We start from the raw sequence: 18020 nt of genomic DNA on the forward strand, positions 1-18020 counted from the left end.
AAATAAAAATTGTTAAATTTCGATTTGATGGCAACCTGACATTTCGTAAATTTTTTAAGTCTATTCAAAATATCAAATATCAAATTATTTTATTACACATATATCTATCTTTTTTATTAATTTAAATGAGGCCCATATCATCAATACAGTTTTTTTTTTCCGAAAGAATAATCAATTAGATGTCAATTTCGATATCAAGCATGTTCCCTTCAAATTCATATAGTATTTGAATACTCAGTTGAAACATTCTCCCTTAATTCATACCATTTCATGCTCATGCGACAATTTGGCAATTCTTAAGAGATGATTACTATTAACTAACTTATTAACTAGTTAGTGCCAGTTTGGTATTGCTTATTTGGGGTAATAAGTGATTTTTTAAAAATTTTGGGAAGCCCAACCCGTTTGGTAAACTATGAGAAAATCACTTATTATTAAAAATTGCTGTGAAAGAAAGCTATAAGGGAAAGCAGCTAATAAGGTGCTTTTATTTTCTGATTATGCAGGAATCAATTTCGAAGATGCGCTAGGTTTAATGATTATGCAGGAATTATTTTCGGATTACGCAGGAATTAGTACCAACAACACTCTTAACAAAAAGTTTACCAAACGCCAAACTACTTTCTCTCACAGCTGATTTCTTTCACAGCAAATCTGACAGCGATTATTTTCATAGCACAGCAATGCCAAACTGGCCTTTAGTGGAGTTGGCCACAACACTGTTAGTAGAGTGGGCCACAACATTGTTAGTGTCGTATTAACTTATTAACTAGTTAGTGAAGTAGGCCACAACACTTTTAGTGGAGTGGGCCACAACACAGTTAGTGTAGTGGGCCACAACACAGTCTTATTAACTAGTTAGTGAGAGTGGACCACAACACAGTTAGTGTCGTATTAACTTATTAACTAGTTACTGGAGTGAGCCACAACACTGTTAGTGTCGTGTTAACTTATTAACAAGTTAGCACTATATATATATATATATATATATATATATATATATATATATATATATATATATATATATATATATATATATATATATATATACACATACTAAAAGTTACATAAATGATATATGAATGATAGAAGTTACATTTGGTGAAAGCAAAGTAGGCGAGTACAAACAAAGTTTAATTACAAATATTAATATTTAAGTTTATTATTAAGTTTACGTTATGCAAAAAGGTTGTAATTTGCATTTTAAACATTGTGGTTGACAAATGATTAGATAATAGCGTAAATACACCTGAGTACATTGTTGTTTTGTTGCGCTAGAATTTTTGTTTTTTTTTGTTTTTGACAAACGATAGAATATTTACTAAATAATTTTTACAACATGTCAATAGACTCACAACACAGTTACACCACTGAAATGAGACTAGTAAATATATATCATTCCATCTTTTGCTTTAGTTTCCCTTTTAGTGGCTCAAATTTTTTTGTTAGTTTTTTTGGTCGGTAGTTTCTCAGAAAGTTACATGTATAGTGGGTTATTCTAGATGCAAAGTTGGCTACAACTTCTTTCTGTATGTAGGCTAGGATTATTCTAGTAATTTGCTGCACAAATTCTTTCTGTATGTAGCTGTTTCCTTTCGGCCTCAGATTTTGTAGTTAGCTAGTTGAATATATAGGCCTCCATGTGGTACGTAGGTGGTGACGTGGGGAGCTCCCACAGAAGCCAGAGCCACAGAGCTTTAAAACCTCAAATACAGTCAGCCCAATTCACTCCTCAATTTCTCTCTTTTATCACTCAAACCTCTCTCTCACTCTCTCTCTCTCACTCTCACTCTCTCTCTCTCTCCAGTGTGTTTGGTGATGGGGGTTCATGAGATTTGTGATGCTTTGCATGACATGAAGCCAGTGTTGTTAATGGTGGCGGTTCAGTTTTCATTTGCTGGGGTTAATATTTTCTACAAACTGGCGACTAATGATGGAATGAACTCAAGGATTATTGTTGCATATCGCTTCATTTTTGCAACCGCCTTCCTCCTTCCTATTGCTCATATCATTGAAAGGTGAATATTAATATTGCATTTCTCTTCTTAGATATAAGAATAAATTAAAAGTTATTTCCATCTTTTGCGTTTTTCAGAACGAAGAAATATTCAATAATGTCATATTTGCTAGAGCTTTCCCTAATTGCATCATGCATGCTCTGTTGATGACGTGGTTTCAGTAATATCTTTCAGAACATTCAATGAGTTCATCATATACACACCAGAGAAGTTTCCTTTACAAAAACACTCTGGGAAAATAAGAAAGAAAAGAAAAGAAAAGAAAGGGAAAAGGAAATCAAATCCTAAGTGCTACCTTTTGACATATTGCCACATTGACCACTTACATGTTTCAAACCAATTGGTGTTAAATTTGTTTTATTTACATGCAGGAAAGCCAGGCCAAAGCTCACATGGATGGTGCTCTTGCAAGGATTTTTGTCTGGCTTGTTTGGGTAAGCAACTTTTCCCTGTGCAATTGTGTTTCTTCAATCTTTATTACCAAAATTATTTTGTTCTGGGTTATAATTATATGAAGAAAATTTTTACTTTTATTTTTATAGAAATAGTATAAAGCATATATTTATGACATCCAGGTGAAAGAATAACTTAAATACAGAAATTCTCCTTTATCGACGTCTGGACGTTATTATTATGTGGACGTCATATATTTTCTATTACTCCTCTCTGCTTTCCTCCATATTTACAGTGGCATCCCCACAATAATAATATGTGGACAACCAAATAAGAGAATAACTATATATATATATATATTTTTTTTTTTTTTTTTTTTTTTTTTGTATTGTGCATGTGGAGATATATTAGTGCTTACAGTTGATAGTCCACTAGAAATAGAAGCCAACTGTGGCCATTGCAATCTCTGAAGTACGCATGTCCACAACTTTTTACGTGACTCTTGTTATCTTCTAGGCTTTCAAAAAGCAACATGTACAGTTGTTGACCCAAATGAAAAAAGATATAGCTAAAAAGGTTCAATATTAATGCAGGGGATCATTGTCACAAAATTTGTACATTCAAAGCTTAGCCTTGACATCTGCAACATTTGCTTCTGCCATAGCCCAACTCATCCCAGCCTTAACTTTCATCTTCGCCATCACCTGCAGGTAAATTTATGTTGTGTTTGGTTTCATTAAGGATTTTATATTAATAAATTTTTCATACAAATAATATTAAAGGAAGTGGAAATCGAACCTATCTAAGATTTCTAGTGTTGAAGTAAATGTTGTTTTAACTCTCTGCATAAATTGATGAATTGTGATTGGTTTGCTTTGGTTATATAGGTTGGAGAGACTGAATTTAAGAAGCATAGCAGGGAAGGCAAAGGTGTTGGGAACATTAATGGGAATTGGTGGAGCGATGGTTCTGACATTTTACAAAGGTATGGAGATCAACATCTGGTCTACACATGTTGACCTTTTGCATAGTAGTCAGCAACAAATCAACCACTTGGCAGCATCAGCTCATGCAGACGCCGGTAATCGACTATTGGGCTGCCTACTGTCCCTGGGGAGCTGTTTTGGCTTCGCTTTATGGCTCATTATTCAGGTGACACATTCACATACAAATTTAGGGGTATATTCATAAGCGCTTTTATTAGAAGACTGTTGAAATTTTTGTTAAAAATTCAAGAGCTTCTTTTAGAAAAATATTTGAAAGTACAGAGATCGTTTTCATGACTCATAAGCACTTTAAAATTGTTGTGTCAAACTCAATTAGAAGTGCTTTTGATTGTTAGAAAACACTTTTAGTCCTTACAAAAGCATTCCTAAACATGCCCTAGAGAGAAAAAAGAAAAACCCCCTTTTCATTCCTCCCTATCCGGCCATGACACTGCCAAAGCTCAGTGCCCTTGAAATTCTTATTAGTAATATATATTTTGATCACATTAGAGTAATATATATTTAGTTTTTTTTTTAATTTATAAATTTGTTTCTGTTTGTGCAACAGACTAAAATGGGGGAAAAGTACCCTTGCCACTATTCAAGCTCTGCTCTAATGTCGGCAATGGGGTCAATCCAGGCCGTTGGATTTGCCCTCATCATGGAGAGGGACTGGAGCCAATGGAAATTAGGTTGGAATATTAGGCTTCTCACAGTGGCATACGCGGTATTACCACCCTAAGCTTTCTTCTACTATTTGTTGTTCTTAAATTTCCATCACCCTCATCTAGAAATATTGCGATTTGATCTTATATGTAGTCAATTAATAATAATTGAATATGGCTATGCTCATGACTTTTTTTTATGTAGGGAGTTGTGGCCACTGGGCTAAGTGTGACATGTATTGCTTTGTGCATACGCATGAGAGGCCCCTTGTTTGTATCTGTTTTCAACCCTCTTATGTTGGTGCTTGTTGCCATTGTTGGGTCTTTGGTATTGGACGAGAAGCTGCACCTTGGAAGGTATAATATATACCACTTTTTTATAGAACTGATTGATCGATCTCTCAACTAGGGCCGACCTTGAGATTCTGAAAATTTATCATGAATTGACGTCGTAAAACAATAAAAGTAATGAACGAGAAATATGTATATACGTTTGGGGCTTTGCTTGCATTTGAATTTAATTATTAATTATTTGTTTAATTTGCAAATAACAGTGTGTTAGGAGCAGTACTGATAGTGTTCGGCTTATATGCTGTGCTGTGGGGTAAGGGCAAAGAAATAAACAAGATGAGTCAATCAGTGGCGCCCTCTGCAAGCTTTCATCATCAAGATTCTGGATCAATTGATATTGTTATAATGCCTAATGGCATGAGCAGCAACAATGAGGGCCTAACAAATAATAATGCTCCAAATACTGTAGAAGAAAGGAGGATTTGAAGAAAACCCAGCTACAATAATGTGATAACAAAAATGTTAATTATTGTAATGCTTTTGTAGGTATCCCAATTCCAATTACCCAAATATTTGGGAGTTTTGGTATTGTTCCGTGTATATAAGATATTGTATATAGATCCATCCCCTTCAAGTAAATTTTTGGGGAGGTTATAAATATATGTATGTTAAATATTTTTATACAAATGATATTGGGATATTTTATGTGTGTAAGGGTAACTGATTAACCAATGAATTATATTCTGTTCCTAACAGCATAGTGACTAATCATGCTAAGTTTTGGGCCTATGTGCAACTCCAATCCATTTAGTTAAGAACAATGCTACCCTGGCTGAAAAGGAATTCCAAAATCAATGGTGCCTTTCAAATACCTCAAGATTCTCTTTGTAAGCTGGGGGTCCTCGTTGTGCTTGTGGCCTTGACTTGGGTCAAGGTTAGGGTGTATCCCTGAATGTGTGGGTAAGTTGCTCTCTGGAGGTGACCTGCACACTTCAAGCAACTATCAAAATAAGGGCAGACTGGGTTGATCCCAGTTGAACCCCCTTCAATGGCTAAGTTAGAAGTGTTTTTAGAGTGGAGAGAGGGATGGAGAGTTTCAAGATGAGAATATTTATTTCCTTTGTCCCAGAAGGAGAGATCATCTCTCATTCAGTCTTCCCAAAAAAGAGATCTTTATCTTTCTCCTTTCCCAATGGTGGGATTGGAGAGCAACTATTGGCCCTCATCACCATGCTGGTTACTAAGGATTAAGTAGCAAGGCGACACTTGGCTTGGATGTGAAGCGCATTAAATGATCCCTCTCCGTCACCATGCTGGTTATCAGGGATCAAGTGGCAAGGCGACACCTAACTTGGAAGTGAAGCACATTAAATGATCTCTCTTCATCACCATGCTAGCATTAGGCGCATGAAGTGACTGACTTGACAAGGGTCTGGTCATGTCATAACATCAATGCATGTGTCTCTGGTCACACGACATCTCAGTGGTCGGGTCGGTGTATGAGTGCCCGACCACAGGTTCACACGGTATCTCCTGACAAGTTCGGCTAGGAGGCCTTTTATTGACACCCGGGGTGGTCAATTTGGTTGGGTCGGTACAAAGGCGATCTGGTCTCTTGTGGCCATGTGGTGCTCTCTGAAAGGCTCGGCTTACAGTGATGATATGAACCATTAACACTCTTAACAGCAACATTTGATTCCATGAGATTGTGTGTAAATTGATAAGCTTGATTCATTGAGAAAGCAAAATCTGGCCTGGTGAATGTGAGGTATTACAGAGCTCCTACAACAATGCTTCGGAATTGTTGTGGATGAGAATAAGGCTTCCCATCATCCTTTGAGTAATCTGTGACATGGAATGGCACATGGTTTTGCAAACAAAGCCCAACAAAGCCTTCCAGATAAAAAGAAAGAAAAAACATCCGTCAAGCTCAAGACATAGATTAGCTTCTTTTGAGAGAGAGAGAGAGATACGTGTACTAATGTGAAATGAAAATTTCTGTTGTAATATACTATTATAATGTAATGTTTCATTTTTCTAAACAAAACACAAAAGTTGATGAAGGAGAGAGTCTCTACTTTGCATTTTCCAATACTAGTAATTAATGTTATTATAATGTCATTAGTCACATTTTACATTTTGTCTACGTTACTTTCATACACTAGTAATGAATGTATTATAATGGCTTTTTTCTATTTATTCTTTTTCGGTATTAAGTGTTTTGCAAAGCAAGTTTACACTTCAGAAAGAAACCTTAAACTTTATTTAAAAAATTTTAAAATTTTTTTTTTAAAAAAAAAGCGATAATATTTATTGATGAAACTGAACAAGTATAAAGCACATTCTACACATGCTTAATTAATATTGGTGCAGCACATTTTACACATGCTTAATTAATATTGGTGTTTCCTAATATTTTATTAATAAAAATTAGAGGGCAAAATGAAAAAAGGTTTCTACCGAAAACGTCGACAGCAGGGTTCGAACCTGCGCGGGCGAAGCCCAACAGATTTCAAGTCTGTCTCCTTAACCACTCGGACATATCGACACTCGTGTTAGCTTGTATTTCCCTTATAATACGTGCCTTAAGATCGCAAAACTTGTATTTCCCTTATTTGGTTCTCCTTATCAAGGAAACGGAGAAATTGGCAAAATGTTCCCTTCACAACAAGAATCCATGGAAAGCTTTAAACCTCCCACTAAAAACCAGAGAATTGTTACCAGAAGTAACAACCGCTGAATTTGTTGATTATGATCATCAGCACCCTGCACGTGTAAATCTTGTGGGAAGGAGTTGAGTTGCATGGTCTCTCAAACCTACAGGTGTGTCGAAATCGCCAGATAATTAACGTAACGTAAGACCAAGAAATAATATGTAAATGCTTTTCTGCTTCTGAAACCAAGAAATAAAATGTAAATGATTATAAGGCCAACACAACACAGCTAGCTGCTTCTCACTAACCCCAAACAAATCATTAAAACCTCTCTCTCTCTCTCTCTCTCTCTCTCTCTCTCTCTCTCTCTGGCAGAGATAATGAGAGAGAAGCACATTTTCTGTAGCAGTAGCCTAGTAGAGGGGTTGAAGCCAGTGATGATGATGTTGCTGGTTCAGGCGGCATATACAGGGATGAATATATTTTACAAGATGACAACAGAAGTTGGAATGAATTTGACTGTCCTTGTTGCCTATAGGAACATGTTTTCTGCGGCCCTTATGGTTCCTGCTGCTCTTATAATTGAAAGGTTCATTAATTTAATTGAATTTCTTCCAAGTTAAAGTTCTTTTTCTTTTTGCATTTAATTTATTTACCCAAGTTGAAGGCCATCCTTTGACCCATCACTCATGGTTATTTCATAATCCATAGGAAGAGCAGGCCGAAACTTACATTAGCTATACTCTTTCAGGCTTTTATCTCAGGATTATTGGGGTAAGTGTGGTCCAAATTACTAAAAACCTAGCTTTGTGAAAGCATTTCTCAGAATTCAATTCGATGATTTTTGATGTATTTCAATTTAGCTGTAAAAAAAGTGTACAAGTTCAATTTTATTTCTCACATATAATATATATATTTCAGGGCAACAATATCACAAAATTTTTACGTACAGAGCGTAGCCTTAACATCAACGACATCTGCTACGGCCATCACTAATCTTGTTCCAGCCATCACCTTCGTTATAGCAATATGTTTCAGGTAATTCTATATAGAATAGACTTTAATACCTAAAAATAAAATAATTTTTCCAGCCCAATCGGGTCTAATCCAGTGAAAAATGTTTTCTACATACCAGTAGTTTTATATTCGAATCTCTATACACTATGATAATGTGCGTGCATCTTGATAAGTTGCGTGTGAAGAAACCCTTCTCCCTTCCTAACTTAGGAAAAAAAAATCATTTTTCCAGCTTTAATTTGACTATAATTTGAATTATGCGGGCAATAATAATGCAGGTTGGAGAGGTTGGCACTTGGAACGCATGCAGGGAGGGCAAAGGCTGTGGGGACACTTGTGGGAATAGGAGGGACAATGGTCTTCACGTTTTACAAAGGGAAAGAAATTGCCATCTGGTCAAAACATGTCAACCTTTTACATGACTATACCCATCAAAACAGCCACGTGGCGTCATCACATAGAAACACTGGCAGTCAATTGTTGGGCTCCTTCTTGGCACTCGGGTCTAGCACATCCTTTGCATTGTGGTTGGTATTTCAGGTTCGTTTCCCACATATTCAATTAATATGAAGGGATAATGCATTTTTGCAAGACTGTTTGGCAAAATAAAATCTGGATCGTGGATTAAGTTTATTTTTATCTAAAGATGTGTTCGAGATTCAATTGACATAAGCATCTATTTGGTTGGTATTTCAGGGTTTAGGATATTTCAGGTGTGTTTCCCACAAATTCAATTAATATTGTTGAGCAAATTGATAGTGTTGGAAATGCATATTTGTGAGACTGTCTGGGAAAGATTAGATTGTTGAGCAAATTGATTTTTGTCTAAATATGTGGTCGATATTTAAATTATAATAATATTGAAGGAAGTTGAGGTTCCACTTCAAAACCAATTGGTAAGGGGGGAGTAGTCCAACTTCTACATCGGTCTGATTTGGCCGGTTTAGTCCTTTTTGATATAATTTTGCAAAATTCAATACTAAATCGTACTGAATCGAGGAAACCGGTCAAGTTCATGGTGCCACAACAAACCAGCGGTTGAGACTGGCCACCTTGAAATAGAGTGGCATGTGGGGATTGTTGAAGAATATGAAGTTCCACATCGGAAACTTTTCATCTAATCCAATGACTTTTGTATAAAACCCCACACCTGCCGAAAATGCAGGTCGTTAAGTTAGGGACAATGTTGCTAGTAGTGGGTCACTGACCCATTTCTCTGAAACTTTCCGTCTAATCCCGTTGTTTTGTTAAGTTTGTGTTTTGATAATTTCGTATATACAGGCGAAAATGAGCAAGACATACCCTAGCCAATGCCATTACTCAAACACCGCTCTGATGTCTTTAATGGCATCAATTCAGTCCGTAGCTTTTGCACTATGCAGGGGGAGGGATTGGAGCCAATGGAAGCTGGGTTGGGACATCAAACTTCTTACTGCTGTATATGCGGTATATGATCTAATTTCAGATTAAAAATCTTTAATATGGAAGTTAATTACATATTAATTATATTTAATTTATCAATTCATCCTCTTGGCATTAGCAACAGCTAAATATTGTTTAATATATATTGTGTGTACTTTGTGTTGTGTGATGTAGGGGGTCGTGACCACCGGACTTGTATTTACTGTAATTGCATGGTGTGTTCAGATGCGGGGCCCATTGTTTGTGTCGATTTTTAACCCACTTTGCTTTTTGCTGGTAGCCCTTTCTGGGTCTTTGTTTCTGCATGAAAAGTTATACCTCGGAAGGTATACATGGTTTCTCTATTCCTTTGGTTTACTTATTCAATGAAGGGTGTAATATTTTGATACCACAACTCTAATAGATGCGGGACTCACTTATATAAATAGGCAGTCTCTTTATTATAGTGGCGTGGTCTTAACTGTTGGAGTTAGCCCGAATAGAGAGGGTGGGGAAATGAGTTAGAATTAAGATACATGATATAGGTCAAAAGTTGGATTTCTCCGTTGTGAGTTATCTCGAATGGAGGGTGGGGAAATGAAGTTAGAATTAGACTTATAATTAGGATATAGGTCAAAAATAAATCAATGGAATTAAAAACACATACATTAATCCTTATGGACGAGTGCAAATATAGAACTCCTATCATAATATATAGGCACACAAGTGACCTTCTCCACAATATTATTATATAAATTTTTATTTCAGTCTTGTTATTCTGGGTAATTGTATAATAGAGGAAATAATCCTGAGCGAAAAACATGTAAGTCTATAAGTTAAGGAACATGAGCTAGCTATTACATGAGATCTAGTTATACTAACAATGTGGGTTAGATCATATGACTAGGGCAGTGTGCCTGTCCTGTTGCATCGGGTTCGCATCCCTTTCTCCGAGTTTGGATCCCCTCCCGTAGATTAATTAGAGTAGTTTTAGTGTCCCTTTAAAAAAAAGTTCTACTAACGTCTGTATATATTGCTTATGCTTTGCAGCATATTAGGAGGAATGCTAATTGTGTGTGGGTTATACATGGTGCTGTGGGGTAAAAACAAAGAGATGAAGATGATGACTCAACTACCATCAATAAGGTTTCAAGATCAGTTAAGATGTGACAACAACAATACAAATGTCGCGCCTAATGCACTTTCCATCTCAAATGCTCCTACGGACGCTACTCGAACAACAAATTGAGGTTTGGCAAGTTATTATAACCAAATAAACACATAATGGGATTCAACAGGACCCTCTGGGTTTCAAATTGTGTGCTTCGTTTGTACCTATGAATTAATTAATGGAGGAGTTGGACTAACTTAATCTGATAATTTATCATCTGCTGAAAGCAGGTTTGAAGATACATTTTCTTGAGGGGATGCAAATTTGTTGAACCTGAATCTGTCATCTCATACTCTTGCATTATTGCTTCTTTGAATCTTTGGACCATTTCTATACTTATTATACCTGTATAGATAAGATTTCATGTACAGGCAAACCAACAAGTGATCTACACCTTCATTTTTTACATATGAATATGGTTCACTTGGGTCGCTTTGAAAGCCAGTTTACTGAAGTTACCTGTCAATCTTACTATTCCATGCATGCGGTCCTTGCTTTAGGCCATATAAGGCCTTTTGAAGCTTGCACATTTTTTATTCTGCTCCTTTCGTTTCGTATCCCCTCAATTGTTTTACATACACTTCTTCTGCTAACTCCATAAGGGCACACATATACGTTTTGGACAGTGTGTCATGATGCATTGCTCTTTGGGGGCTGTCTACACACGTATGACCAACTAGTTCAGTAAGATTATATTATGCCCCAACCCGTGTGGTTGGACAACTTATTCCCCCTCCACGATCCCCCAACCCGAGCGGCTGGACATGTCATTTCCTCTCCCCAATCCCCCACCCTGCACGTGTGAGGTTGGTCAGCTCATTCCTTGGCTATGATTTTGCCGTTAAGTGCTGACGTGGCATGTCTGATGTGGCGTTAAGTGCTGATGTGGCATATCGGATCAACTCCATTGGAATTTTTGTTTATGCATATGCTTTCCCACTGAATTTTTTCAAAGAGAGATCTTCTTCCTTTAAATTGTTTATCAACTGAAGTCCTTTTTGAATCATATTCAGTATCATCTCCACAAGCATAACTCCGCTTGTAGCTCGTGTTGGTATTGTTCATGTGTTTAATTCAATGGAATGAAGATCACTATCACGACCTGAGTCGTCCTCATCATCACACTCTTCTCTATATGCAACAACTTCCATTCCATTACCTTCTTTCTTTGCACTCTGAAATTATCCGAAATTTATTTTGTTTAAATAAGCCTCAAGTTCTTTGATCCTTTTCAAATCTAGTGTTGTGTGATAGAGCGTATTAGGGGTGTATCAAGGGTATTTTTGGTAGTTAAATAGGGTGTACATAGTTAATTTTACATTTTGAATTAAATATTAGGATATACTCAGTTAATTTTAGAGTCCGTTTAATAATACCCTAAATTAATCTCGGTAGACCCGGCAATATCGGACACGACCCGTTAACACGACACGAATTCGCACGAAAATAACAGTATTTGGGTCGAGCTTAATGGGTCGGGTTGAAAACGGGTGGACCCGTTAGTCACTCGTTAAGCTAACGGGTCGTGTCAGTATTTTTTGCGAATCACCCGTTAACCCGTTAAGAGCAAGGGCATTTTTGTAATTTTTGTTATAAAATTAACCTAGGTTGAACTTGAAAGGAAGCTTCAATTTTGTTATTCCTCCTCCTCACACCGCTCTCTGTCTTTCTCTCAAGAGAAAAAAAAGTTCTCTCTTTTTCTCCATAGATCCAAACCAAACGATCAAGGATCAACATCAACTACCTTTCCTCTTCTCCAACGAAAAAAGGTATGAAATTGAGTTGGAACGGTTGCTTTCTTTTATGCCGTCTGTCTTTTCCTTCTCTGTCTTTCTCTTAGCAAAGTAGGCTCAGGTTAAGATTCATTGATTCATAGAAATTGGGAAATATAATAAAACACCAACCGATCAATCCAATCCTTTACTAGTTTAGTGGCTTCTACCTATTTTGTCAACTTGCAGCACTATTAATTTCTACTTTCCTATTTTCTTTGTTTGATTTATTTATTGGTTTAGATGAAGACTTGCTACTTAAAAAAACCAAACAATTGCAACTTGAAAAGAGGTAAAACAATATCCATACGGAAACAGCAAAAGATAGTTGCTGAAAGATAGTTTATTGGATATTCAATGGGTATGATAATGATTGATTTGCTGCACACTAGGCTATTATTTTGATTCTTGAAACACTCCATCCGTGAGTTTTATATTACTGTAATTGATATTGAATTTATGTCCTTTTTTTTTTCTTTTGAAGCTTATGGATGTTACAGAGAGTACCGAAGCTATGAGACTCACAGATGAGGAGTCTATTGGTGTTTCAATGGGTGGGGATACAAGTACTGCAAATGTGGAAGATAAAGAGTCAAGCCCTAGAAGCAATTGAGATTAATTTGAAACTCATGTTGTCTAAGAGTTTTTTTGTTTGCCAATGTGTAATGTGGAAGACTTATTTAAGGATTTCAGCTTTATTTGTATTATATCTCTAAGTTGAGGTGTTTTTATTTAATAATTCCAGCAAAAATATTGTTTATTTTTTAAATGGGTGAAACGGGTTAAGCGGGTGAAGCGGGTGAAACGGATGAAAAATGACCCATTAGTCATAACGGGTCGTGTCGTGTTATTCGCGAATATGTGCGGGTCGTGTTCGTGTCAACCCGTTAAGAAAACGGGTTGACCCGTTAACGACCCGGAACCCGCTAAAACGACCCGTTTGCCAGCTCTAAATCTCGGTCCTCTTACCCTCTCCTTTTTCAGTTGTTGTCGAAAGGGCTTGGATATCCGTTCCTCGATTTCTCAGGTCTTCAATGTCAAGGCATCCGTTTCTTTTCTTTGTTATAAAATTTTCTTTTGGGTGTGAAAGGCATCCATTCTTTTTGGCCTTTGGAAGTGTATTCAAGAAAAAGAATGTGCTGCAAGGAGGACAACCAACAGGAGGCAACACCTAAGCCACTAGGCACCAAAGGAAACAACACAGTACTAAATGGAAAAACTAGAACCCAAAACATCAGCCTTTATTATTAATTGCAAGTGTGAGGATAATATATACTGATGATTAGAATATACACCGATGATTTTCGAAAGGCTTGGTTTTTCAATTGACTTGTACATAAATAAATAAATGAAATCCTAAATACTAGGCACAACTGAAGCAATTTAAAACGGTGCAAAAAACATGATCCTAAATAAATGGGAGTCAACCTGCTCAATGTCAATATGTCTGTCTGGTGGTGTTGCTTCATACGAATCTGACTGAGTTTGATTGCCTCTTTATAAACTGTTGGGAGGCTGTCATTTATTTTCTTTTTCTACAAAACATACCTTACTTTTCTTTTTTTTTTCTTTTTTTTTTTTTAAGAGAACAGAAGACTTTTTTCTTTATTTTTCCCTACTAAATTTAGTATTTTGATTTCTATAAGTGTGGTGGCTATTTTAGCATCTTCCAATTAATGTCTAATTTTTTAGAACTATTTACACTAATATCCTCTCATGTTTTTTATTTTTCCACGAAGCCCCCCTGAGGTTTTAAATTTTTTCATAAAATCTCTTTCCGTTGATTTCCAATGATAATTTTATTTAAAAAAATATTCAAATAACAAAGTTAGCCTTTGAGATTAAATTGTACATACATTCATTGAGGTTGATTTTTTTATGTACACAAGTTTTTTTATTTTTATTGAAACCATCAAGTTTTGCACATGCAATCAACAAAAATGAGTTTTGTGAAAACAATTTGAAACGCGTAATATTTGAAACCTAAGAGGTGTTATTGTAAATGACTCAACTTTTGTTGATCTCAACGTGTGAGGCAAAATATCTCAAGCAGAAAGTGCCAGTACCTGAAAAGCAAATTAAAATCCTGATTGGGCCACAAATCATGAATCACAAGAGATCCCAATTAAAATCCTGGATGCAACCGCCATCAGGGCTCAGGTTGTGAGTGGTTCTACTGGTATATGCTATAACAACGTAAAAAATAAAACAAATAAAATAAAATAAATAAATATTAAACAAAGAAATCACAACACACTTGAGAGCAGAGCATGTGAACTAGTTGATCCTCCTATCGTTTTCATTAGTTTTTAGACCTGCCCTAAACCATAAACACTATAAATACAGCAAAAGCCATCGTTCTTTCTTACCTCTCTCAACTCGACAATCAAAATATTGATGGCAAATAGTGTCATCAATTTGATGGAAAAAATGCAGAACTATAAAGTGGCAGATGGGATGAAGCCTGTGATGGTAATGGTGCTGGTTCAGATTTTGTTTGCGGGGATGAATATCTTGTACAAACTAGTGGCTGACGATGGCATGAATTTTACGATTCTTATTGCCTACCGTATGATGTTTGCTGCTGCCTTTATGCTTCCCTTGGCTCTCGTATTTGAAAGGTTAATACTGCTGCCTCTGTCTTTATCTCTTGTATTTGTCTCATATGATGTAGTGTAAATGCTCTTATTCACTCGAGTTATAAGAGCATCCACAGTGGGGGGTGTAAATTCGGGGGTGTAAAGCCACTTTTACATCCCCTTTTTACCTCCGGAGGGTGTAAATATGTTTTTTACTCCAGTGGGGGGTGTAAATTCAGGGGTGTAGCCGTTGGTCCCAGCCTTTTATGTTGATTTTTCCTCATTACACATGGCAATTAATATATAATTATTATCAATCTACAGGGACTGCAGAACAAAACTTACATGGATGGTACTGTTTCAAGCTTTTCTCTGTGGGCTATTTGGGTAATTAAGTGTTCTTCTTCTTGTCTTTAGTGCAAATTATTTAAATCTTCGATCATGACCACTCTAAGTACTTTTGGTTTTGCAGTTTAATTAATCCTTCTTATGTGATACAAATGTCTTCACTGCAAAATACATTTTTTAACAGTGATCATGTTGTCTCAAAGTTAATTAATTCTTTACATTTTAAATTGATACCAATTCACAAGAAATTTGTGTGGGATTCATATCTCCAGTAATTAAGTACACATTATTTATTTCAGGGGTTCACTGTCTCAAAATTTATATATCGAGAGCATAGCCTTAACATCAGCAACATATGCAGTGGCCATGTATAATCTTGTCCCAGCCATTACTTTTATTCTGGCCATATTTTTCAGGTAATGTATTTGCAGGGCACCTTTTATTAATGATCTGCATAAAATTTAATGAATTTTCACTGTGCTTAAATTTATAACTTTCATGTTTCAGAATGGAGAAGTTGGCCATAGACACTAATGCAGGGAAAGCAAAAGTTGTGGGAACAGTTATGGGGATAGGAGGGGCTATGCTCTTCACCTTCTACAAAGGCATAGAGATTAACATCTGGTCTACACGTTTTGATCTTCACAGCCAGCCAAATAGCCATGAGGCATCAATATCACACAAAAGTTCTGGAAGTCTTTTGTTGGGCTCCATGGTTTCTTTGGGTAGCTGTGTGTCCTATGCTATTTGGTTGATAATTCAGGTTTTAGTTTTTTATATTGTTTTATTTATTAACTGCTTTATCATAATTATTGTTATCAATCTTCTTCAAACATTGTTTTTTCTTTCATTTGGCACCTTTACTTGAGTGTTTTTATTTCTCTTCATTATTTGTTGGTTATGTATTTATTTCAATTTATCAGTGCAGGGAAAACTAAACAAGAGATTCCCTTACCCTTACTCAAGTACGGCTCTGATGTCCCTGATGGGATCAATTCAATCCGTAGTGTTTGCCCTCTGCGTGGAGAGGGATTGGAACCAGTGGAAGTTGGGCTGGGATATTAGACTTCTTGCAGTTTCTTATTCGGTAAATATTGAAAACTAGCAGTTTTGCAATTTTTTAGGTCAATGCCAGAAAGTTTTCTTTGGCAGCATGCCGACATGGTATTACGAATCTACCTGGATGATAACATGTTACTTGAACCAGAAACCCAGCATATTGTACTAATGATGGTACGCATGCTATAATTTGGATGGATTCGTAACACCCGCTCACATGTTCTTACAATCACAAAAGAATCTAGAATATCATTTATATGATTGATTTCACATGAGATCATTGGACGACACACTAAAGATAATTAATTATTTCAGTTGTAAGCCTCTCAGATTCTATTTCTATTTGAAATTTTGTTTAGGGAGTTCTTAACTCAGGACTTGCTGTGACCCTAATTGCATGGGTTGTAAAGAAGGGAGGGCCATTGTTGGTTGCAGTTTTTCAGCCTCTCTTGCTTGTGATGGTTGCACTTGCAGGGTCTTTGTTACTGGATGAAAAGTTGCACCTCGGAAGGTATGACATATCTATTGTTGCCTTGGAGATTTTGAATATATCTTTACCTTTGGGCTTTTCATAAATGATCCTCCTCTTCTGTAGTTAACTCAATTTTCATTTACCAAAAGCTGAATATTTATACTTTGTATCTGCAAATGTCAGCATACTAGGAGGACTGATGATTGTGAGTGGATTATACGCGGTGTTGTGGGGTAAGAGTAAGGAATTGCAGAAGATGACTCAATTAGAATCCCAAACAAGTCTCAAATATGAATCCAATTCTCAACCAATCCAAGTCGTTACATCTATTCGGGGAGATGTGAATTCTGAGAAGGAAATGGTTGAGAGGACGTGAAGCCTTAGTCAAGTCTCGTTTTAAACTATAGGATGAAGATATATATGTCTTCCTCTTTTTGGCAATTTGACGAAGGGAAATGAATATTACACATATATGGGAAGTTACACCAATGTCTCTGGATGGTAAAGTCTTTTCACTCTCTCCCCAGACAAAGAAATATAACATAGAACTCAACCACATTGTCCCTCCAATTTAAAATTTGTTACAGGGTCTTTGAACTTGAGACCGCTTTCAATCCCTTCATGTATGTTTTCAACTTCAAATAAATTCTAATTTTTTTCAGTGTACATTCTCAACATATTTTGAGATTTGACTAAAATTGGTAACAAACAAAAATCAGTGGTATTATTTTAACAAAATTAAAACCACATGACACTACTAGAAAAATGAAGCAAAAACCACATATCAGAAGGCCATGTGCATGAAAATGGTGGGCTTTTTGTTACTTAATAGCCACAGATACTATACATTTGTGTCTGCAAAATAACATTGGCTACAGACCATCCAGTGGCCACCAAGTAATTAGACACAGTTTATGTGGCCACTTGTCTCTTAGGGAAAACAAATGTCTTAAGACATACATTGACTTGTAGATAAACCATATAGACCATTTCTAAATTTCGCCCAACTATCCCCATTTGGAGTTTTTGTTAGATCCGATGAGAAGTTTAAAACTCAAACATATGCATCTTTAACTGAGAAATTATCAAGGAGCTTAACTCAAATAGATTAGGAATAGTTATCCGTGCATATGAAATTCTGTGTTAAAATCTCCCTTTCCTTGGCAAGCACACTGCCTGCACAATCCACAATAG

General features: G+C 36.2%; 3 protein-coding genes and 1 non-coding gene across 4 annotated transcripts; 3 read left to right on the plus strand and 1 right to left on the minus strand.

Moving 5' to 3' along the window:
- Positions 1 to 1675: 1675 nt before the first annotated feature.
- On the plus strand, positions 1676 to 5040 carry LOC110764865 (WAT1-related protein At1g68170-like). Its single transcript, XM_021967907.2, has 7 exons — positions 1676 to 2018; positions 2390 to 2452; positions 3005 to 3121; positions 3299 to 3563; positions 3966 to 4124; positions 4268 to 4419; positions 4617 to 5040. Exons 1-7 carry the CDS (start codon positions 1819 to 1821, stop codon positions 4837 to 4839), a joined length of 1179 nt encoding a protein of 392 aa, XP_021823599.2. The 5' UTR covers positions 1676 to 1818; the 3' UTR covers positions 4840 to 5040.
- Positions 5041 to 6819: 1779 nt separating this feature from the next.
- TRNAS-UGA (transfer RNA serine (anticodon UGA)) lies at positions 6820 to 6901 on the minus strand. Its single transcript has one exon. It is a non-coding gene; the product is annotated as a tRNA-Ser (tRNA).
- Positions 6902 to 7347: 446 nt separating this feature from the next.
- LOC110764853 (WAT1-related protein At1g25270-like) lies at positions 7348 to 10771 on the plus strand. The gene is made up of 7 exons (XM_021967892.2): positions 7348 to 7596; positions 7719 to 7781; positions 7929 to 8045; positions 8303 to 8564; positions 9306 to 9470; positions 9621 to 9772; positions 10476 to 10771. Exons 1-7 carry the CDS (start codon positions 7388 to 7390, stop codon positions 10672 to 10674), a joined length of 1167 nt encoding a protein of 388 aa, XP_021823584.2. The 5' UTR covers positions 7348 to 7387; the 3' UTR covers positions 10675 to 10771.
- A 4027-nt stretch (positions 10772 to 14798) lies between these two features.
- On the plus strand, positions 14799 to 17430 carry LOC110764852 (WAT1-related protein At1g25270-like). Its single transcript, XM_021967891.2, has 7 exons — positions 14799 to 14989; positions 15272 to 15334; positions 15595 to 15711; positions 15803 to 16058; positions 16224 to 16382; positions 16714 to 16865; positions 17010 to 17430. Exons 1-7 carry the CDS (start codon positions 14799 to 14801, stop codon positions 17200 to 17202), a joined length of 1131 nt encoding a protein of 376 aa, XP_021823583.2. The 3' UTR covers positions 17203 to 17430.
- Positions 17431 to 18020: the final 590 nt, after the last annotated feature.

The sequence above is a fragment of the Prunus avium genome, chromosome 1 (assembly GCF_965620075.1).
Source record: "Prunus avium chromosome 1, drPruAviu1.hap1.1, whole genome shotgun sequence".
Classification (NCBI taxonomy): Eukaryota; Viridiplantae; Streptophyta; class Magnoliopsida; order Rosales; family Rosaceae; genus Prunus; species Prunus avium.

What these genes read in the sequence shown, in the direction of transcription:
- LOC110764865 (XM_021967907.2), top strand. Translation starts at nt 1,819, where the DNA reads ATGGGGGTTCATGAGATTTGTGATGCTTTGCATGACATGAAGCCAGTG. An exon ending in CTTTATGGCTCATTATTCAG is followed by an intron (nt 3,564 to 3,965) that starts GTGACACATTCA and finishes TTTGTGCAACAG; the next exon opens with ACTAAAATGGGGGAAAAGTA. An exon ending in GAGAAGCTGCACCTTGGAAG is followed by an intron (nt 4,420 to 4,616) that starts GTATAATATATA and finishes TGCAAATAACAG; the next exon opens with TGTGTTAGGAGCAGTACTGA.
- LOC110764853 (XM_021967892.2), top strand. Translation starts at nt 7,388, where the DNA reads ATGAGAGAGAAGCACATTTTCTGTAGCAGTAGCCTAGTAGAGGGGTTG. An exon ending in GTTATAGCAATATGTTTCAG is followed by an intron (nt 8,046 to 8,302) that starts GTAATTCTATAT and finishes ATAATAATGCAG; the next exon opens with GTTGGAGAGGTTGGCACTTG. An exon ending in GAAAAGTTATACCTCGGAAG is followed by an intron (nt 9,773 to 10,475) that starts GTATACATGGTT and finishes TATGCTTTGCAG; the next exon opens with CATATTAGGAGGAATGCTAA.
- LOC110764852 (XM_021967891.2), top strand. Translation starts at nt 14,799, where the DNA reads ATGCAGAACTATAAAGTGGCAGATGGGATGAAGCCTGTGATGGTAATG. An exon ending in TTTCTCTGTGGGCTATTTGG is followed by an intron (nt 15,335 to 15,594) that starts GTAATTAAGTGT and finishes TATTTATTTCAG; the next exon opens with GGGTTCACTGTCTCAAAATT. An exon ending in TTCTTGCAGTTTCTTATTCG is followed by an intron (nt 16,383 to 16,713) that starts GTAAATATTGAA and finishes AATTTTGTTTAG; the next exon opens with GGAGTTCTTAACTCAGGACT.